Here is a 19,819-nt window from a genome sequence, read left to right on the forward strand (position 1 = left end):
TCATGCCGTGTTCCAGCCTTGTACTCTTTCCCTGTGGGCAGGGACTTACCCATACCACGTCTCCTCCCTGTATCCCCAAGGCTCCTGACAGCGACCTGCATATAGCAATTCCTCAGTCAACACCAGCAGAAGGGAAGGTGCGAGGTCAGAAGGCAGGGACCAGTGCCTTCTCCACCCTGCGGGAAACCCCACATCGACACCACCAAGCCTCCAAAAGCCAGTCAGCATCCCAGCTCTTTGCTTGAAAGCCACAAATCCCTATTTATTTTCTAGGGTTAAGCCGGCCCCCATCCCTCCCTGCTACCTCTCAGAGTTTCCCCAGCCTAAGATAGAAAAGTCAGCTCCAAGCAACATGAACCAGGGCAAGGCTTGACCAAGGGCAAGTTCAGCTTTGCTCGAGGACCGAAAGAGGAAGCCACACCTGTTTCGGATTTGCCTTTTAAAGCCAATTTTATGGGTCAGAAATGCTTTGGGGGTGGGGGTGGGGAGACAGGGTCAAGTCTTGGGGGTTAAGTCCTGGGGTAATCAGTCATGTTCTGAGATTGTCAGATTAGAGAGGGCGGTCACCTGATCTCCTTTACGGAAACGTAAGTTCCTCCTTGATAAGGGCCAAGGTAGTAATTGGTTTTTTCTTAGATCAGAGCACACACAGCCTCTGCAATGCCTGGAGGAAAGGACCAGTTGGCTTTAGAAAGGGAAGCCGTGACAGTTAAAAGATACAAGTTTTGCGCAGCTGTCCCTTAGGATGCGCCAACTGTATTCTATAGAAATTTTCTGTAAAATAACTCAAATGCTGCAATAAGATCTCATTTATGGAACTCAGAGGCAGATGGGGAAGGGAGAGAGAAGAGACGGCTCTGGGGCCGCTTCTGGGTCCTAGTAAAGCCCAGACTGAAAGGGGGGATTACAGTAGAGGCAAGCAGGAAGAGGATAATTGAACACAGGAGAGGAGAAGGCACACGTCAGTGATGATCAGCACCCTACTATCTCCATCTAAATCCTGGAAAAGAGTGGAACAAATTGGCCAAAAGCACATAGGCTTTGAACTCAGACTGCACAAGTGTGAATCCTGGCCCCCTCACTTGGTAGCTGTTTAAAGTTAGGCAGGTCATTAACCTCTCCATGCCTCAGTTTCTTCATCCGTAAAATGGGGTAATAATACCTGCAGTAGATGGATAGCACTGATGGTTCCAATTAATGGCTTGGCTGTATCCCTGCCCTTAGCCAGGGGACTCCGCAGCTCCTCCCACTTCCTTGAATCTTGGCTGGCCTTGTGACTTGCTTTCTGTCACCAGAATGCAGCAAAAAGGAAACCTTACAAGTTTCTGCTCTTTCTTGGAACTCTGCCACCATCATGCGAATAAGCCTGGGCTAGCCTGCCAAAGGATAAGAGACCACTTGGAATAAAGGTGAATTGTCCCAAGCAAGACCATCCCAAACCAGTGACCTCAAACATGTAGCATCAGCAGTGGTCTACCCATCCCTTACTGACTGCAGAAGCATGGGTGAGCTGAGCAAGAGCAGAAAAATACTTGCTGACCCGCAGACTCAAGGAAAATAACAAAGGCTTACCACTTAAAGCAGTGCTCAGCAAACTACAGCCTGCAAGCTAACCTCCTGTTTTTGTAAATAAAGTTTTATTGGAACACAACCAAGCCCATTCATTTATGTACTGTTTATTGCTCTTTTGAATAGTTGTGGCAGAGACCCTAAGACCAGCAAGCCTAAAGTATTTACTACCTGAACCTTTAGGAAAGGTTTTCTAATCCCTGGTTTAAAACCACTGAGGTTTAGGGTGATGTGTTATGCAGCAATAGCTAACTGATACAGTAGCCAAGCCTCTTCCATGGTAGTTATAAGGATTAAATGATGCATGAAGTGATTAGCATGAAGCCTACAGAAAATATGTCTTTTCTGGAGAATCAATGGGAAAACTGATTTTGATATTTAGCATTTCTCTCACACAACTTTCAAGAGAAAGACTTTCAAAGGGGAAAGTGTCCCAGAGGACAATTCATAACTACCGTTTGACTCATCTTTTTTCTTTTTCTTTTTCTTTTTTTAAGAACTGCAGAACGTGGTGATTAATCAAATGGAAATGACTAACAACTCATATTTGCCCCTGGCTTCAATCAAGCCTTACCTACATCAAATATTTTATATGGAAAGGACCAAAGATAAGTTGCAACTCCCCTACCAGGCCCATGAAAGAGATACTTTCCTCTTCCTTGGTGGACTCCAGCCACCCTCTGCAACTTCCTGCTACACCTGCCCTGATGAACCGTCAACCATTCTCCTTCAAACCTCCAGGCCTTGGCACAAGCTGCTTTGTCCCCTCCTCCCCACTTGCCTGCCTGGGGAATTCCCACTCATCCTTCCAGTGTCAGCTCCAATGTCACCTTTCCTCGAAAGCCCTCTCTGACTTGCAGGAAGAGTTAAGGCCCTCTCAGAACTTTGCACACATTTCCGGTCTGGTATTCTCCAGGTTGCAATATTGTCTCCCCTGCTAGACCATGAGAAGCTGGTATTCAACTACAAATTAAGAAGCTTCCTTCTTGGAAAGATGGTCACCACTTATTTCTCTCTGAATTCTGTTTAGCAAGCAGCTCAGAAACAGTTTGTGGAATGTTTAAAAAAAAAAGAAAGAAAAAAAAGTTAGGCATGATATTTATTTCTTAACTATGGGAAACGTGTTATTTTACTCAACTCTGTGGATGCTGACAAAATATAAAGTACACATTAGCATGTATTTAAAACTCAGGAAACTGATGTCACAATGCATCTTGAGTTTTCTCAGTTGTGGTGGAAACATTTACTTAATTAGGACAAAAGAAACAAGACTTCAGTAGGAAACATAACTAGATGAGACCTGTTTGGCTGTGCAAAACCTATCAAATAATTGGCCTCTTTTGTCATCATTATTTTATTTATAAATCATTTGAAGGAATAACACTACTGCAGTTTCATTTTCTCTTTGCAGGAGCTCAGGCCCTCACCATCTCTCACAGCTGGACTGTAGGGCAATTGTCCCCTAACTCCAAGCCCATCTCCCATAGATTTTAGCAGCTGTTTACAGCCTGGAATGCTCCCCAGCCTTGACTCTGAGCCTTTTCCTTCCCTGGCTCACCAATCTTGAAGGCCTCGAGCATCATTGCCCATTCCCTGACCCCACAAAGACCCACTGCAAGAAAGCTCTGGTTTCCAAGAACCCTCCACTGAGGTTTTATACTTGTGTACACACACACACACACACAGAGCACTGACACATAAGCGTTCCCTTAGCTTGTAATCACCTCTTCCCTTGCATGGAAATTCCACTTCTGCCTGTAGGCCCAACTCAAAAGCCACCTCCTGGGTGAAGGCCTCCCCAGAGTCCCCATGACAAACCCACTGTGAAACAAATAGTTAAAATACAATGTGTCCATCTCCTTCAGAAAGTGAGAGGCTCAGGCCAGAGATTACTAACAAGTCCTCTGAAGCCTTGATTACCTCCTCCTAGTTCAGCCCTGTGCCATGACATCTCTGACCACAAAGTAAGTGCTGGGTGAAAGTTGGCTAAATTGAAGTTAGTGTTATGTTAGGGAAGAAACTAGCACACTAAAACACAGTCCCTCTTCCAAATGATTCTAAAAGGGAAGATGCCCAAGACTGGATGCTGGGGGAGAGGGGGGTGACCAAGTACGCACACCCCAGGACTCATCCGGGAGAACAGGTGTCTGCCTGAGTGAGTGACAGCGGGAGGCAGGAGGGAGCCCCCAAAGATAAGCCATAGTGGGTGGTGGCACTGGAAGCAGTGAAAGGTTATGTGGACCAACAACTCCTGCTGCACAGCACATGACCTCTCAACAGAGGCTCGGTGTTAAAAACAAGCCCAGATGCTGAAGGTATGGCAAGAACCCAGCACAGGGCCTGGCATTCAATAGACCTGGGCTCTTATCCTACTCCCTAACGACTGATAAAAGGAAGCTGGGCCTGACACTAAGTGGGGTGCCAAACATGGCTTTTCCTGGATCTACGAGTGAGGAGTAGGAGGAAAGTTCTGGGGTGTTTGGGGATGGATCTACAGTATGCCCAACCTTCCAGAATCCAGCTGGCTGGAAATAATGTAAAAACCAGGCTGCCTCCTTTCACCAGGAATGGGGTGGGTGTTGGCCCAGGATCAGGAGATCCCCCTCCCCCATACAGTGGCAGAGATGAGCTCATCCACAGTCTGCATCCCAAAGCAGCTCCGACCAGAAGACCCAGACGGCAGGTTAAGGAGAAGCCATTGTTGCCTTAGAACAGTGGTTTGCCAAGTGTGGTCCCGGGATCAGCTGCTAAAGCATCACCTGCGAAGTTAATAGAAATGCAAATTCTCAGGTCTCACTTGAGACTTCCTGAATGAAAACTCTGGGGATGAGTCACAGCAATTTTTTTTTCAACCAGTCTTCCAGGTGTGCCAAAAGTTGAGAACCACTGCGCTAGAACATCCTGCTGTACCCCCTGGCTGCGCCCCTCCTTCTGTTAGAAAGAACATCCGATAACCACAACCCCTCAAGTCTCTGAAAGAAGGACAACATCTCAAAAGATCAAAGGGCTCAAAATTACAACCTAGTAAGTGAAATGTAGCCCAGAGAGAGCTCTTCTGAAAACCGTATCTGATCCCATCACCCTAGCAGCTAAATCCCTCCAATGGCCCCCAGCGCGCTTAGCTTACAAGGTCTTCCCTGGCCTGGGCCCCACCGCTCCTCTGGGGCCCTGCCCAACTCTAACCCCTCAGTTCCAGCCTCAGGTCCCTAAAGCACCAGGGGCTCCTCTCCAGGTGGTTCCCGTGCCCCTGTCCAATCACCACGCCTCCTCGGCCCTCCTGAAACACAGGCCCCATCACAGCATCCGGCACCCTGCATAGCAGCCTCTGTCACAGCATCCCCAGCAGACCTCAGCTCAGGAGCGCATGGAGAAGACCCACAAGAAATATGTGGTGAGGGAAGGCAGCCAAGCTTTAAACACACTTGACATTCCAGCTATAAAACACAGTACATTATCCCTCAGTACTGGGCACAGTCTTAATATTTTTAATTGGGAAAAAACGTTTACTGAAGTTTTAAAAGCTATAAAAGAAACCTTTGGTGAGGAGGCAGAAACAGGCTGTGAGGAAATGGAGATCTGCCCACCGAGGGAACCTCTTGGGAGACCTGCACCGGGCCTTCCATACCCTAGAACCCCAGCTTCTCCCAGTCCACACCGAGCCAAGCTTGGGCCACACACAAGGCCACAGAAACCTCCGGGTTTCCTTCCCAGTACAACCCTAAGCCCACCAACCCGGTGGCTCCCTGCGGAAGCCTTACTCCTTTCCCCCGGGCAGCTCCGGGGGCAGCCACCAGGCTCTCAGCTCCTTGCCATCTAGGTGCGGCATCTGGGGAGCTTAGGGAGCCCAGAGTCCATGCTTCCGGGGTGTGTCCTGAAACTACCCACAGGGAAAGCTGGGATACTCCACAGAATGCCCACCCTACCCATGGCAGACCAAGCAGGGGAACGGATATACCCTTGGGACATGGGGGAGGGGCTGGGCAGAAAAATTAAAGAAGCATCCTTTTACTCCCCTGTCATGGCAATCAAACAAAAAAAGATCTCTTTTCAAACACCAGCTGGCAGGTAGGAGCCTGTCTCCCTCCTGTCTGGACATCCAGTCCTGAAAGGAACTCAGGCTCTTTATCAGTCTCCCCCAGCCCAAAGCCTGGGCAAAAGTTTACCTGTGGGAGGAAGGGGGGTTAGAGGAGGGAGAACAAGAGGGGCAGTGGCCTGACAGCCAGCGCAAGGCACTGCCTACAGGATGGAGCTCTCCCACTGGGCCCTGATTTAATCAAAACACTGCCCTCCACCAGAAGTAGACAGAACAAGTATTATTTTATGGGGGAAGGGAGGGCGTCACGGGAGTGTGAAGGAGAAAGAGGAGGAGGAGGGGGCCAAGTCTGGCTATAATTATCTGGCCTGCTTCAAAGGGAGGGTGTCAAGATGGCCAGATACCTTTGGGGGGGGGGCGTCAAGAAGGAAGAAGGCGAGGAATTGGGGCTGGGTCCCCCTCCAGCCCCGCCCGATACGCGGATCCCCTCCGTCAGAAGCCTAGTGCTCTAGGAGGCAGTGCAGTTTCAACCGGAAAAGCACGCGTGGGGGTTCCCAGTGCAGCGCCGGCACAAAAGGCCGCCCAGATTTGGAAACCTGGCGCGGGGGAGGGTGGGGTAGGGCAGGGCGTTTAGAGGGATTTACATATACTCTTTTACTGACACCCAGTCCGGATCTGCCACCAATAATGCTGTGTAATTTCGGGCGAGTGCCTTTCCAGTTCTGGACCTCAGTTTCCCCCTCTAGAGTGTGCGTGCGGGGGGTGGGGGGAGGAAGATGAGCAAGTCTAGAGTAAATGTTTTAAGTCCATGACTACTCTTCCTCTCCAAGACTATATACTTCTCCGGCGCTGGGAGAGCTGTCTGGGTGTTCTCCTGGGGCAAGGCTGGGCAGGGCACTCCTGCACCCGCTGCTTCCCAAGCGGGCACCCGGCTCTGGACGCGGAGAAGGAGCGTTCAGGAGCAGCAGCGAAACAGAACATTGTCAAATGGCCGATGACCGGGGAAAAGCACAGGGCAGCCCGGAGGGTCCTAGCCCAAAGGTAATATACACAGTCGGAACCAGAACAGTGCCTCGGTTTCCCCGTGTACACAGTGGCTCTAAAACCTCAGGGTGAGGCCGAGGAGCGCCTTACCTTGTCCTTCTTGCCCGCCCCGCTCTCCTCCGCGGCCGAAGCGGCGCACTTGTTGAGCAGTTTCTTGCCTCCACAGGCCGTCGGGCTCCAGGTGCGGCCGCCGGAACAGGCGCCCCCCGGAGAGTCTCCCGCGCCCCCGCAAGCGGCGCTCTCCACCTTGATGAGGCGGTGCTTGGGAGAGATGTAGCGCACCTCGGCCGGCGTGGCGGGCCGCCGTTCACTGCTGCTGCGGTAGAGGTGCGGGGAGCCGGAGGACGAGGACGAGGACGCAGCGGCGCCCGCGCCGGACGAGGCACAGCAGCAGCCCGCTGCACCCGACGCGGACGAGGCCGAGAAGGCGCGCTGGCCCCCGCCGGGTTCCCCACCGCCACCGCAGTAGTCCAGGCGGCACATGGCGCGCAGTTTGCGCAGCGACGAGCCGGGCCCGTTGTAGGGGTCCTCGAAGTCGCGCTCCTTCTGCGCGCGGTAGGCGCGGATGAGGTCGCTCGTGCTGCCGCTGTCGTCCGGCAGCGAGCCCGACGAGGCCGAGAAGCAGGAGGCGGCGGCCGGGCCGCAGGACGCCGAGGCGGGGGCCTGCGGTATGGCCTGGGGGTGCTGCGAGGGCCGCTCGCCCCGGCGCCGCTGCTCGCGGTAGTCGGGCCGCGGCGGCTGCGGGGGACTCTTGGTCTTGCTGTTGCCCAAGCTGAAGTACTTGTTCAGCCACTTGGCCATGGCGAGAGGCCGCCTAGGGCCGCGGCGCGGGAGCCCCGTCCGCCGCCGCGGCCATCCGGGGGACAGCGCTGCCGCCCAGGCCCCTCGGCGCCCCGGCCCCGGCGGGGGGCGTCCGGGGCGCCCGCTAAAGACGCCAAGTTCAAGTTCTCGTCGCCGCCTCCTGCCGGCAGCTCCCCGGCTCCGGCAGCTACAGAGCCTCCCCGCGCCTCCGCCGCGCGCCGCTGAGGCTTCGGATCTCGCGCCCCCCGCGGGCCAGTTTCATGGGGTCCCAGTCCGCGGTCCCGCGGAGAGCGGAAGGTCCCAGCGCCCTCCGGCGCGGACTCTCTGGCCGGGTGGCCCGCCGCGCGCTCCGCTCCTGCCGGGTCCGAGACGCAGCCTCCGGCTCCGCCGCGTTCCGCGGCTCCTGCGGGAACTTGTCGGCGTCCGCGGCCCCTCTTCTTCCTTCCCCCAGCAGCCGGCGGGCAGGCGGGCGGTGGAGCGAGCGAGCGAGCGTCGAGGGAGGCAACGGCGCCCGCGCGCCCGTGCCCGTCCCAGCGGCGCCTGCTGCCGCCGCCGGCGCTGCCGCCGCCTCCCGAGCCGCCGCGTGTGTGACACCCGGGCCGCCAGAGCCCGCCCGCCGCCCCGCCCTCCGCGGGCCCGCTCGCGCCCCGCCTCCAGGCCCGCCCGCAGGCTCCGCCCCGCGCACCCCCACGAGCGAGGCCGCAGGACCTCGCCTCGGGCCCCGCTCCCCGGGCGCCGGGCTGGTAGGTGGGTGGCTGGCGGGCGTGCCCCTCCTCCTCAGCACGCGCCGCCTCCTGCGGCCGCCGCGGCGCCAACCCCCGAGGGTGCCTGAGTACGCAGGGGTCCCGCGGCGCAGCTGGCGCGGCCCACCCGGCCTGGCTCGCGGCCCTCCGCCGCCTCGGGCAAGAGGTTGCCAGGCTGAGCTGGCAGCGCGCAGAGGCCTAGACTGTCCGCGGTCCCCGGCGACCTCTCTGCTGTGGGAGGTGGGGTGCGGGAGTGGATTAACACGGGACATTTCCGCAGCCTACGGCGCTGCCGGCGCGGAGGAAACGCGCGGCCGAGTGCCCTTAGGTACAGGACGCCGGTTCCCATTCACCTTTAAAGGAACCGAGACTTCAGTTCAACCGGCGAGCACCGGGTCTTCAGCGGAATTTTTATGCTAACGAGTGTATTAGCATTGCAGATGAAGGATGCAGCTGGGATGGGCGGCGGGGACCCGACCCGGCTCCAATCCGAGAGCGAGGTTTAGGGGAGGTCGGAATGTTTGCTTAGCTTTTCACCTCTAAGGAAGTCGTGGCTTTAACCCTGTTCGCTGCCAACCTGGCAGAACGAGCTGTGGGAGCGTTTGAGATCAAGGTTGGTGGGAGCTGGCAAGGCTCCATGTAACTCAGGGCCCTCATTTTACAGACGGAGAAGCTTGAGACCCAGAGGAAAATCACACAGGTGGGCGTGGGGGCCCGTTCCCTGGTCTGGGCCGACACAGTGATGTCATTTTCACGAATCTGCTCTTTGCAACTTCAGGCGATCCTTCGATTATTAATCAAAAATAAGGAGTATTTGGGGACCTCATATTTTTTTAATGTAACATTAAAAAAAAATAAGGAAACAGGCCGAAGGAGGGGCGTAGCTTGCTCGGAGTAACTTTATCTGGGGTCTGCACCGAGGCGAGGCGGCATGCTGGGAATTGAAACACTGGAGCTGCAGGAAAGCGAGGTTGCTGCCGCTAGAACCTGCTCCCTTGAATTGGGCTCCGCGAGCCCCAGGATAATAGCTTAACCCAAGGTCTGGGTAGCTGAGAACTGAGACGTTCTATAAGAATGCTGATTTATTAAAATCATGGCCTGAATCACGAATAATCTACATTTGCCACCTGTATCGTATAGATGTCAGCTGGGCTTTCGGGGGTTCTCTTTTTTCCTGTAGCTTGCAAGAAGAGTGGAACCTGTTTGGGCAGGCAGTAAGGCCAAGAAGGGCCCTACGGACTGTTGCCTCTTCCCTCTGTAACCCACTGACAACCTTGTTGGAGATCACTGGGGGAATGGCAGAACCAGGACTCTAACCTGGGTCTTACTCTAAAGCCTGTGCACTGTCCACTCAACCACATACTGTGATGCAGTGGAATGGGCTTCAGGATCAAGCTGTTTGTCTTTTCCCTCTTTGGTAAGATTGGACTGTCATTCTCTAAGGGCCAATTGGATTTCCAAACTCTCTCCGTGACCCCCACACAGCCCCTTCATTGCCTGAGATCTACTTACTTAGCATTTCACAAGAAATCATCGAAGGTGCCTGTGGGTGTTTGTGTTTGATGTATCTGAGGAAATAGTGGGAAGATCCAGAAGTTGACCTGAACTAAGATATTTATTTTGGGTATCTTTAGACATAAATATCTCAAATTACTCTTTAAATTGCTCCTCTGCTGTGTAAGCACTTAATTATCCTGCATGGAAGAGAGGCCCAAATAGAAAACCTGAAAGCCAAGGGCATTCTCACAGTAAGCCCCACCTTTCAATCAGCCACAAATCTGCTTCTTCCCTTCTGATCTCTGCTGCCAGTCTCTTGAAAGAGGAGCAGCCAGATCCTAGCAACAGGCCAAGCCCCCTGGGACAAGAAAGTCCTCTCCAGGATCTAGAAGCCTGTTCCCTGTATGTGGGCTGCACGTGGAAGAGTATCTCTGCCTTTTCCAAAGATTTAGGAAGAGAAGTTAAAGTTCACAACTTATTTTTTCCATTTCACTTGCAGCAGGACATGGGGTCAGACCCACTTGCCCATGTGATGCCTCTGCTAGGTTATAATTTGCAAGCCAGAATTATTGTAATGCTATAGCATTATGCCAAGACCTTCCAAAGCACTAGGGTATCTGCTCAACCTCCAAACGCTCTGTATATAATTAACCCTCCCCAGCGTCCCTGCAATCCGGTGTTATTCCCAGTTTACAGATGGGGTAACTAGCCTAAGGTGGTGTTTACTTCAAGCAGGCAAAAAACCACATGAATGTTTTCCTTTGGGAATTAGTAGAGCCAAACCTTACAAGACTTAGAAGCAGAAATAATCATTGAAAAATGAAATATAAAAGCTTCCTGAGGAAGATGGTGGAGAAACAATTGTGTCAAATGATTTGGGAAGAGGGGAACTTGTAGGAAATGGAGCAGAGCCCCATAAAGAGTAAGATGTTAAGATATTTATTTTGGGTATCTTTAGACATAAATATCTCAAATTACTCTTTAAATTGCTCCTATGCTGTATAAGCACTTAATTATCCTGCATGAAAGAGAGGTCCAAATAGAACATCTGAAAGCCAAGGTCATTCTCATTGTAAGCCCCACCTTACCATGGCTACTCTCTCCCGGCAGAGATCCAGCCATCCTCTTTACAGAGGGAAGTCTGGGACCAGCGAAGGGATCAGAACCCAGTCTCTTGACATCGCAAACCCAACACCATGCCATTTTGTTAACTATGCCCATTCCTCTTGGCATTTTCGAGTTTTATGTTCCCGCCCCCCCACCGCCTGCGATAGTATCTTATTGGAAGGAAAGGCTGAATACATCCCTGTCCCTGGTTCTGCTCTGTTCTCCACTTCCTACTTTAGACTGACAACTCCCCAAGGCAGAGACCTGGCAGCTCCTTTCTCTGCACCTCCTTCTGATATGTGGAAGAAGGCTATGCCAGTGGTAGAGGCCTGGAACAATGGTGCCATCCACCTACAGACTCGTCTCCTCCTTTTAGGAAACATTCATTTAGGTCCATCACGTGTTAAAGTCAGTTCCCTGTCTGGGTAGCAGGTCTCACACCAAGAATTGTACCAGGCAAAGCATGAGCAATCCAGAACAGAACAGGTACGTAGTGCTCTGGGGCCAGGGAGAAGGGAGTTTCGTTTTGAAGGTGGTAGATCACAGGGGTTTTGTAGAGGAGGTGCTGTCTGGGCTAGGCCTTGATGAATCAGTAGCATTTGGACCTGGGAAATGTAGCAGAGGGATTCCAGGCAGAGCGGCCAACATTAGTAAGGGCATAGAAGCAGGAACATGTGGGGGCCCACTTGGCAATGGTGAGTGGTCTGGTTTAAGTGAAGTGTGGGTAGCTGAGCATTTGTGAGGGCATGAAATGGCAAGTAAGGGTAGACAGATAGGCTCTGCCCCGACAGGAAGAGTTTTGCATGCCAGACAAAGGGGAGTGGAACTTCATTCTTGTAGGCAATGGGGAGCTATTGAGGGTCTGTGAGCAAGGAAGTAACCAGATTATTTCTGCATTTTGTAAAGATCATTTGGAAAGCCTCCATGGAATTCATGGAGGATGAAATCCATGCCGAGAAACAAAAAATAGGCAGAACGGTTAAAAGAATATTAAAGGACCAGAAAATGATACCTAGAATAACCCAGTGACAGTAGGCACTCAGTACGTATTTGTAGGATGAACAAGTCACAGTGGAGTAGTGGAAGAGTGTTAAGCCATGTTAGGGGTGGATGCTGCATGACATAAGTTCTCTGACTTTGGGCCTCTTGGTGAATGTGATCAGCGCCTTCCCAGAGAGGGGTGATATTGGAGGAAAGAAAAGAGGTATTTTGGGAAGATGGTGAGCTGGGCACTAGCCACATTGTGTTTAAGGATTGAATTGTATAAACAGATGTGAAGTGCAGGGCCGGGGTCTGGACTGGATGCACAGATTTGGGAGTCCTTAGTATTTAGTGGCTATGAAACAAAAACCTTAGGCATCCTTGACCCCTTTTTTCATTCATTTCGTGCACCCCATCAGCAAGGTCCATGGAGAATCTGACCACTTCTTGCCCTCTCCGCTGCTCCCACACTGCTCCAAGTCTCCACCCTCTCTCTTCTGGGTTACCGCAGGAGTCTCTAACCCATTTCCCTGCTTCCACATGGCAGCCAGTGAGCCTATTAAACTTGAATCTGATTTTGTCCTCCTCTCAAATTCCCTATTCAATCCCCATGTCCCTAATGCCAAATCCCTCCAGTGGCCCACACGGCCCTCCATGAGCTGGCTCCTTAAACTGCTGACCTCCTCGCCTGCCCTCCCCACTCTCATCCTGCTCCAGCCACACCACCTCCTTGCTTTTCCTGGAATTCTCCAGGCAGGAGTCCTTGGGGCCTCGGGGCCTTTGCACTGCTGTTTCCTCTACCTGACTGCTTTTCCTTCAGTTTTCCCCCTGGCTTGCCCTTTACTTCCTTCAAGTCTTTATTTAAATGTCTTGTTCTCAGCAAGGCTTTCCCTGGACATCCCTTCTAGAATTGCAGTCTGCATCAACACTCTCTTTCTTCTCTGTTTTATTTTTCTGAGCATCACTCTTTCTTGTATTTTACTTGTTTTTCTAGTTCAACTCACCCCACAATGTGAACTCCACAGGGCAAGTGATCTTTGCTCTTCTGTCACTGTTCTGTCCCCAGTGTTCAGAACAATGCCTGACCCATCATAGGCACACCATAAATAATTTGTTGAATGAATGAGTGAATATGAGTAGTTGAGATCATGGAAGTTAAAACAGCTAAGAGCTGAAGATTGACTCTCTATCTGTTCCAGATTGGGCAAGATGACCGTTCTTAGCTGTGGCTTGGAGGTGGGGGCGCTCAGCCTCGTGCTGTTTCTGAAGCAGATGCGTCCTGAGATTCTGTTCCCAGTTGCTGTCTTCTAAGTGGAAGTGATTCATCCCGGTCTTCCCAGAAGGCGGAGGAGGCTCCAGGAAGAGCGTGGCATCCAGGCCAGGGTCTGTCGACATGCAGGCTGGCATCGGGTCACTGAGCCGCTCCGTTGTTCTCTCCACATCAGGTACAACTGATCTTAGGAATCTCATTACAGGTCGGAAGATAATCCTCTATATCTAGATTAAAGACTGTGTTTTGCCCATTACTGTGCATTGAGCATTGAGCCGACAGTTTAATTGAGCTGTTTATGCCACTGCCTTGATCTCTTCCCAGAGAATTTATAACTAATTCCAAGTGTCTCTGCGAATTAAGTGGGCCTCTCCCAACATGCTTTGCCTGTTGTTTGCCTGTGCCAAATCCCACTTGTCCTGGTCTTGCCCAGTTAAGGGGCTCTCGCTTACAGCTGCCTCTGGCAGTACCACTTCCAGCCCTCTTCCTCCCCGAGGTGGCCACTGGCGAGATGGCCCTGGGGTTGGCCAGACCCCGGGACGGCCTGTGATACCTGCAGCAATAGAATGGGGGGCAGAGGTGGGAACTGGGGCAGGAGCAGAAAGGACCTAAATCACCCTGTCCCCTTTGAAGTCACCTCCAGGCACGGACAAGTAACGCCCAACAAGATGAGGGTGCTTGTGTGTTAGTGCAGTTTAAGCAGTTGAGAGCAGTGGAAGGAACAAGTTCTGGACTTGGGTCGAGATTCCTGGGCCCTTATCCCAATTTCCTACGTGACCCCTGGAGCCTCGGTTTTCCTATTTGTAAAATGGGAGTGGCAGATTGTTGCTTGTCATTCTGGGTTATGGAGGTGTCTGAAAGGTAAGGTGACCAAAGTGGGAAAAAACAAACCAAAATGCAGATATCCATGCAACGCTTGGGACATACTTAGACCAAATTATTATGCGTTATTTATCTGAAATTCAAATTTAACTGGGTGTCCTATATTCTACCTGGTGACACTGCTCAAGGGGTACTATGGGGAAATAATAACTCCCCACTCCTAACCCAGCCTCTGCTGAAGAAGTGCCCAAGAGGAGAGGTTCTTATCCCTGTCTGAACACTACCATTACCTGCTGAGCTTAAAAAACTCCTAGTGACCAGTCTGTATCCCAGACCAATTAAATCAGGTGCTCCTGGTCAGGTGTTTTTGCTTTTAAACCCCCAGGTAAGACCAACATGCAGCCGAACTTGAAGACCAGTGAACTAGAGCAGTGGTTCTCAAAGTGTGTCCCTGGACCTGCACATCAGCCTCACTTGAGAACTTGTCAGAATACAAGTTCTCAGGTCCTACCCTCAAACCTTCAGAATTGGAAACTGGGAGTGGGGTCCGGCAATGTGTATTTTAACAAGTGCTCCAGGGATTCTGACTCTGGAGAGCCACTGGACTAAGGTATCTTGAACCTTTCTTCGATGACAGTGGGGCTCTATACCTTGGGGCCTGATCTACAAATAGGTGCTGGGAAAGCAAATTAGTTTGAATTGCTTTGCCAGTGATGCGTTTTATTGATCAAACTGCTTGCCATCTGGAAATTTCAGCATAAATTGTAGACGTTGTAAATCCACGGGGAGCAGTGGCCTTCGGCAGTCCTCACGTCATTCTGATGGCAGCATTGAAGGACACCATTGCCACCGGTGTTTACTGCAATAGGATCTTGATAGGTCTTGAGGAGCCAGAAGGTGGGCCAGAGGGTCTGAGGGCCTGGCCAGGCAGCCTGAAGGACTAGCAGGCGGGCTTGGAGCCTGCCGGCAAGGAGGATGTGGAAGGCCCGGACACAAGGGGCAGGGCTAGGTCAGAGGCTGCAGTGGGTCAGCCTAGGTTCCGAGGTGGCCGGTGAGAACCAGGTCCTCAGGTGGATCTCCAGGGCTGCCTGGCCGGAACGGCCCCTGCTTCTGGGAGGAGTCCTGATAGGATCAGGGCAGGCAGAGCTGAGGCAGGCTGAGGAGGTGGATGTCAAGGAAGGCTGTGCTTGTTTCAATAAGCAAGTGGCGATCACGAACAGAGCTGCGTGGAGGACTGAAGTACAAGGCTGTCTTCTTGGGGCTCTTGAACTCACAGGTTGACTGGTTTCAGGGATGCCAGGTATCCAGATTGTGTGACCATCCTGTCCTTGAGAGACATCTGGAGGCCAGGGAGCAGGGCCTGTCTAGCCCTGGCATTCATTCAGTGCCTGCCAAATGCTGGGCCCTGAGTGGCTCTGTGGAATCGAACCCAATAAGATCCACCAAATTACACTCCTTAAATCTTTGAGTTATCACCCGCCTTTAATAAAGCCCACCCTGTGAAATCAGTCATTCGACCTGCAGAGACACTTTTCTTCCTTGTGGAAACATTGCAATGTCTCTCCTTGCTTGCTCCCTTTGTCCCTTCTTCCACCTCCTTCCAGCTCCCTCCAAGGGCTTTGCACACAGTAGAGGACAATCCAAAAGGAAGACACATAAAGGCTCCAGACATTGAAAATCACACGATCAGACTTTCCTGGGTTTAAATGTAGAATGGCTTCGTGTGTCAGTGTATGAAATAGTTTGATCTGGGTTCTCCTCATTTCCAAAATAAACTGTGGAGTTCCTGAAAAGGTGAAATATGACTTTAGGCAGTTGGGAAAGTGGTTTACTTTTTCTATTTAAAACCACACACAACACACAAAATGTTCTTCTGATGTCATTTCCATCCTCTTACTTTGGCTCTCATACTTAAAGCACTTTTTAAAAGTGATTTTCCAGCATGATTTTCTCCCACCACTCTTTCATTTTTTTCCGTGAATTAAAATGGTTACCATGCTACCATCTGAGGCTTTGTTAAGTGGAATGAGTTGGTTTTTGCCAGAGCCACGGACTGAAAGTTGCAAATGGCTATTGTCTCAGTTTGGGGGGAAGTGAGGGTGGGGACAGTCCAATTGTCTGGTCTTCCCCTCCCCTTTCTAAGGCTGTGTGATGAGTGTTGAGTCTCCCAAAATAACTCAGACCCTGCGAGCAGAGGCCTGCGGTGAGCAGCGGCTGCCTAGGGATAGCAGATTCTCAGGATTACCAGGGAACTTCAGGGACCAAGTGGTCTGATCCTCTGCGCTGACAGAGGAGCTCTGCCACCTTCTAAACCGACCATCCATTTCCTTTACCCTCTTTGGATCTGTCCCAAAGAGAGAATCCAGTGGGCACAGCGTACAGAGGTATCCATGGACGCGGGGCAGAATCACAGCCACTAGAATTTGCTGGAGCTCTTGCAGTTGAAGAAGAAATATGATGTGGGGGCATTTTCAGGACTCAGCGTTGTCCTGGGTGGTACTACAGGGACAGATGCTGGACATTGTATGTCCTGCCATGGCTCACTAGGTGGACTGGGGGACAGTGTAAACTACAATGTAAACTATCATTCATGCGGGGCAGCAGTGCTCCAAAATGTATTCACCAAATGCAATGAATGTTCCATGATGGTGAAAGAGGTTATTGATGTGGGAGGAGTGGGGTGAGGAAGGGGGGTAAATGGGGACCTCGTATTTTTTTAATGTAACATTTAAAAAAATAAAGAAGGAGAAAAAAATATATAAAAATAAAACAAAACAAAAAACTCTATGGAATTGCTGTCCCGAGTCATGGTGGGTGGAAGGCTCCTTCTGCCCCGCTCCACCCCGCCCAGAACAGCCTTTGATCCTAAATGTAGAGCTTTGGGGGCTCTAGACGGTGGACCTCCCTCACCCCCAGGGCTGGGGCAGGGTTTTACCCACACACTCTGAGTCTGGAGCTAGCAAAGCCCAGGGAGAAACACTGCTTTCTTCCCAAGCCTCCTGCTTTTAGCTTTATGCACAACCCAATTCATATTTTTTTTTGGTGGAGATACCATTTTTATGTTATTAGTAGGCACTAACTGCTGGAATTCTCTCCTTCAACCAACTGATTTTGCTTTAAAGTCACATACCTCCCACAGCCGTGGGTCAGTGGTGCTCCTCAGAACCGCCTGGAAACTCTTATCATGTACGCTCCCAAGACCTGCTCCAGAGAGGCTGGTCCATTCCCTCCGAGGGGCACCGTATGGCCACCTGCCCCACATGATTCTGCTGCAGATGGGCCCAGGACCTCACTCTGGACAGCTCTGGCTTGGATCTGAGCTCTGATCCCTGGCAGGAGCCAGCAACTGGTGGGGGACAGAAAGCGGGCGGAGGCATTTCTGACTCTTCACGGGTTGGCGTTGCCGTGGTCAGATGTTCACAGGGTCGGCCAGCTGGCGTCCAGGGCAGGCAGCCCTCCCTGCCCCTAAGGGGGGTGGGAAGGGGTAGGGGCGCTCCTGTTGCCTATACTGTGCACACTACCTGGTGCATCACGAGGAAGTCTCCCTCAGTGCCTAGCTGAATGGGTTCTGCACATGTAACGGGGATTGAGAAGGGGAAAAGAAAGAAAACGCAAGTGCACACAGAGCAAAGCCAACACTGAGCCGGGCAGCGTGCTGCGGGCTTCACAGGTGTACTGTCCTGGAACTCCCAGGAGGGCTTTCCCATTGTTTTTTTCCTGGTGAGGAAATAGAGCTTTGGACCTTGTGAGTCCTAGACGCTTTTTAAAAAAGATTTATTTATTTATTTATTTATTTATTTATTTCTGCCCTCACACCCCGGTTGTCTGTTCTCTGTGTCTATTTGCTGCGTCTTCTTTGTCCGCTTCTGTTGTTGTCAGCGGCACGGGAATCTGTGTTTCTTTTTGCTGCGTCATCTTGTTGTGTCAGCTCTCCGTGTGTGGCACCACTCCTGGGCAGGCTGCACTTTCTTTCACGCTGGGTGGCTCTCCTTACGGGGTGCACTCCTTGCACGTGGAGCTCCCCTACGCAGGGGACACCCCTGAGTGGCACAGCACTCCTTGTGCACATCAGCACTGCGCATGGGCCAGCTCCACATGGGTCAAGGAGGCCCGGGGTTTGAACCGCAGACCTTCCATGTGGTAGACAGATGCCCTAACCACTGGGCCAAGTCCGCTGCCAGACCCTTTTTTTTCTTCTTTATTTTCTTTTAAATGTTACATTCAAAAAAATATGAGGTCCCCACTTTACCCCCCACCCCACCCACACCACCCCTCCCACATCAACAACCTCTTCCATCATTGCAGCACATCCACTGCACCTGACGAATACATTCTAGAGAACTGCTGCACCACATGGACAGGAGTCCACATTGTAGTCCACACTCTCCCCCAGTCCATTCAGTGGGCCATAACAGGACACACAACATCCAGCATCCGTTCCTGCAGCACCACCCAGGACAATTCCAAATCCTGAAAATGCCCCCACACCATATCTCTTCTTCCATCAGCCACCGTGGCCACCCTCTCCACATCACTACTACAATTTCTTCCCTTACTAATCACAATAGTTCCCCAGCAGAACACCAGTAAATCCACTCTAATCCATACTCTATTCCTCCATCCTGTGGAGCCTGGGATGGTTATGTCCAGTCCCCCTCTACATCAAGAGGGGGCTTAGATTCCACATGGATGATGGATGCAATTCTCCTGCTTGCAGCTGTAGGTACTCTTGACTCCCTGGTTGACCCTCTTCACTTCCCTGTCAGCTGGCCAAGGTAAGTCCAAGAAGTCAGAAGGTAGGAGCCGCAAGTCTGCTGAGGCCCAGGGCCTGGCTGTCATATGGACAGTTCAGAGATTCAAGTCTCCTGAGTATACACCAACTCAAACGCCAACCACAGATCCAGTAAAAGTAACAGAAGAGGCATGTGTAGAAAGGTCATATCTGAGTCCAACTCCATCACACTCAGGAACACAAACTCCAAAGTAGGGCCAACTGACATGGCCCTGAACTCCAGAGCCATCTGCCATGACCATAGAACCTGTGGGTCTCTGCAGCCCTCAGGAGAACCAGCACCTGGGTTTCCATCTGCCTTGGCTGTCTCTGGTACCCTGCTGAGGCGTGCATAAGTATTACCCCTCTGATGGGTAGACCCTTTTTAAAGAACTCAAGTATGTTCAATTTAAAGACCTTTCTCTTTTTTTTTTCTTTTGGGGGTGATGGTTTGGTGGGACACATTTAAAATTTTTCTTTTTTTTTTGAAAAAATTGAAACCTACAGAAAAATTGCAAGAAAAGTACACTGAGCCCCCATAGACTCTTTGTTTGCTTTTTGCCACATTTTCTCTATCTATCAATCATCTATTATCTATCTATCATTTTGCTAATCTATTTGAGAATTACTCGGAAAGACTGTGTTGCTTTGCTCCTAGATAACTTCAGCTTATCTCCAAAGAACAAGGGCATTCTCCTGCATAACCTCAATAAAATTATTACGCTTGGAAAATTTACATTGACATGTTACTGTTTAACTAATATCTGCTTTGTTTTCCCAATTGTTTACAAAATGTCCTGTATAGCCTTTTCCCCCTGATTGGGGTGGGGAGGGATTCAGGGTCTAATCTTGAAGCTTGGTTTTCTCATTTGTAAATCATGTAGATGATTTCTGTCCTGCAGAATTATAACTAACATAAATAAAGAACCTAACAAATTACCTGATGTATAGTTAATTGGAACTTCACAAATGACAGCTGTTGTTAATATTATTAAGTCCTTAAATACAGTGTGCCAAAATGTCCTACTTCTTTTCCAGCACGTCGCTTTTCTGTGCGTCCACATTTCTGCCACTCACGGCACTTCCACTGTCACTGTCCCTTTCCTGTTGCCCACACCCCAACCTGTCCCATAGACACCCCCGCTGGAGGAGTGGTTGCCCTAAAATGTGACCTTTGCCAT

At 51.3% G+C, this 19,819-nt stretch overlaps 2 protein-coding genes across 4 annotated transcripts in view; one reads left to right on the forward strand and one right to left on the reverse strand.

The window, feature by feature from the left end:
• SHB (SH2 domain containing adaptor protein B) overlaps nt 1-7,999 on the reverse strand; it is a 124,299-nt gene extending 116,300 nt beyond the window's left edge. The window contains 2 exon segments of the mRNA XM_058302099.2: nt 6,737-7,645; nt 7,647-7,999. Of these exon segments, the coding sequence (XP_058158082.1) occupies nt 6,737-7,645; nt 7,647-7,709 (972 nt within the window). The 5' untranslated portion in view covers nt 7,710-7,999.
• Nucleotides 8,000-8,115: 116 nt separating this feature from the next.
• ALDH1B1 (aldehyde dehydrogenase 1 family member B1) overlaps nt 8,116-19,819 on the forward strand; it is a 316,919-nt gene continuing 305,215 nt past the window's right edge. The window contains exons 1-3 of one of the 3 annotated variants that reach the window (XR_188146.4): nt 8,126-8,190; nt 12,975-13,220; nt 14,253-16,654. The gene's annotated coding sequence lies outside the window, so the exon portion shown is untranslated. Of the gene's footprint in view, nt 8,195-12,974; nt 13,221-14,252; nt 16,655-19,819 lie in introns of those variants that run through there. The other 2 variants (XR_011649429.1, XM_071216872.1) reach the window with 2 other exon arrangements.

Source organism: Dasypus novemcinctus, chromosome 8, assembly GCF_030445035.2.
Source record: "Dasypus novemcinctus isolate mDasNov1 chromosome 8, mDasNov1.1.hap2, whole genome shotgun sequence".
NCBI lineage: Eukaryota > Metazoa > Chordata > Mammalia > Cingulata > Dasypodidae > Dasypus > Dasypus novemcinctus.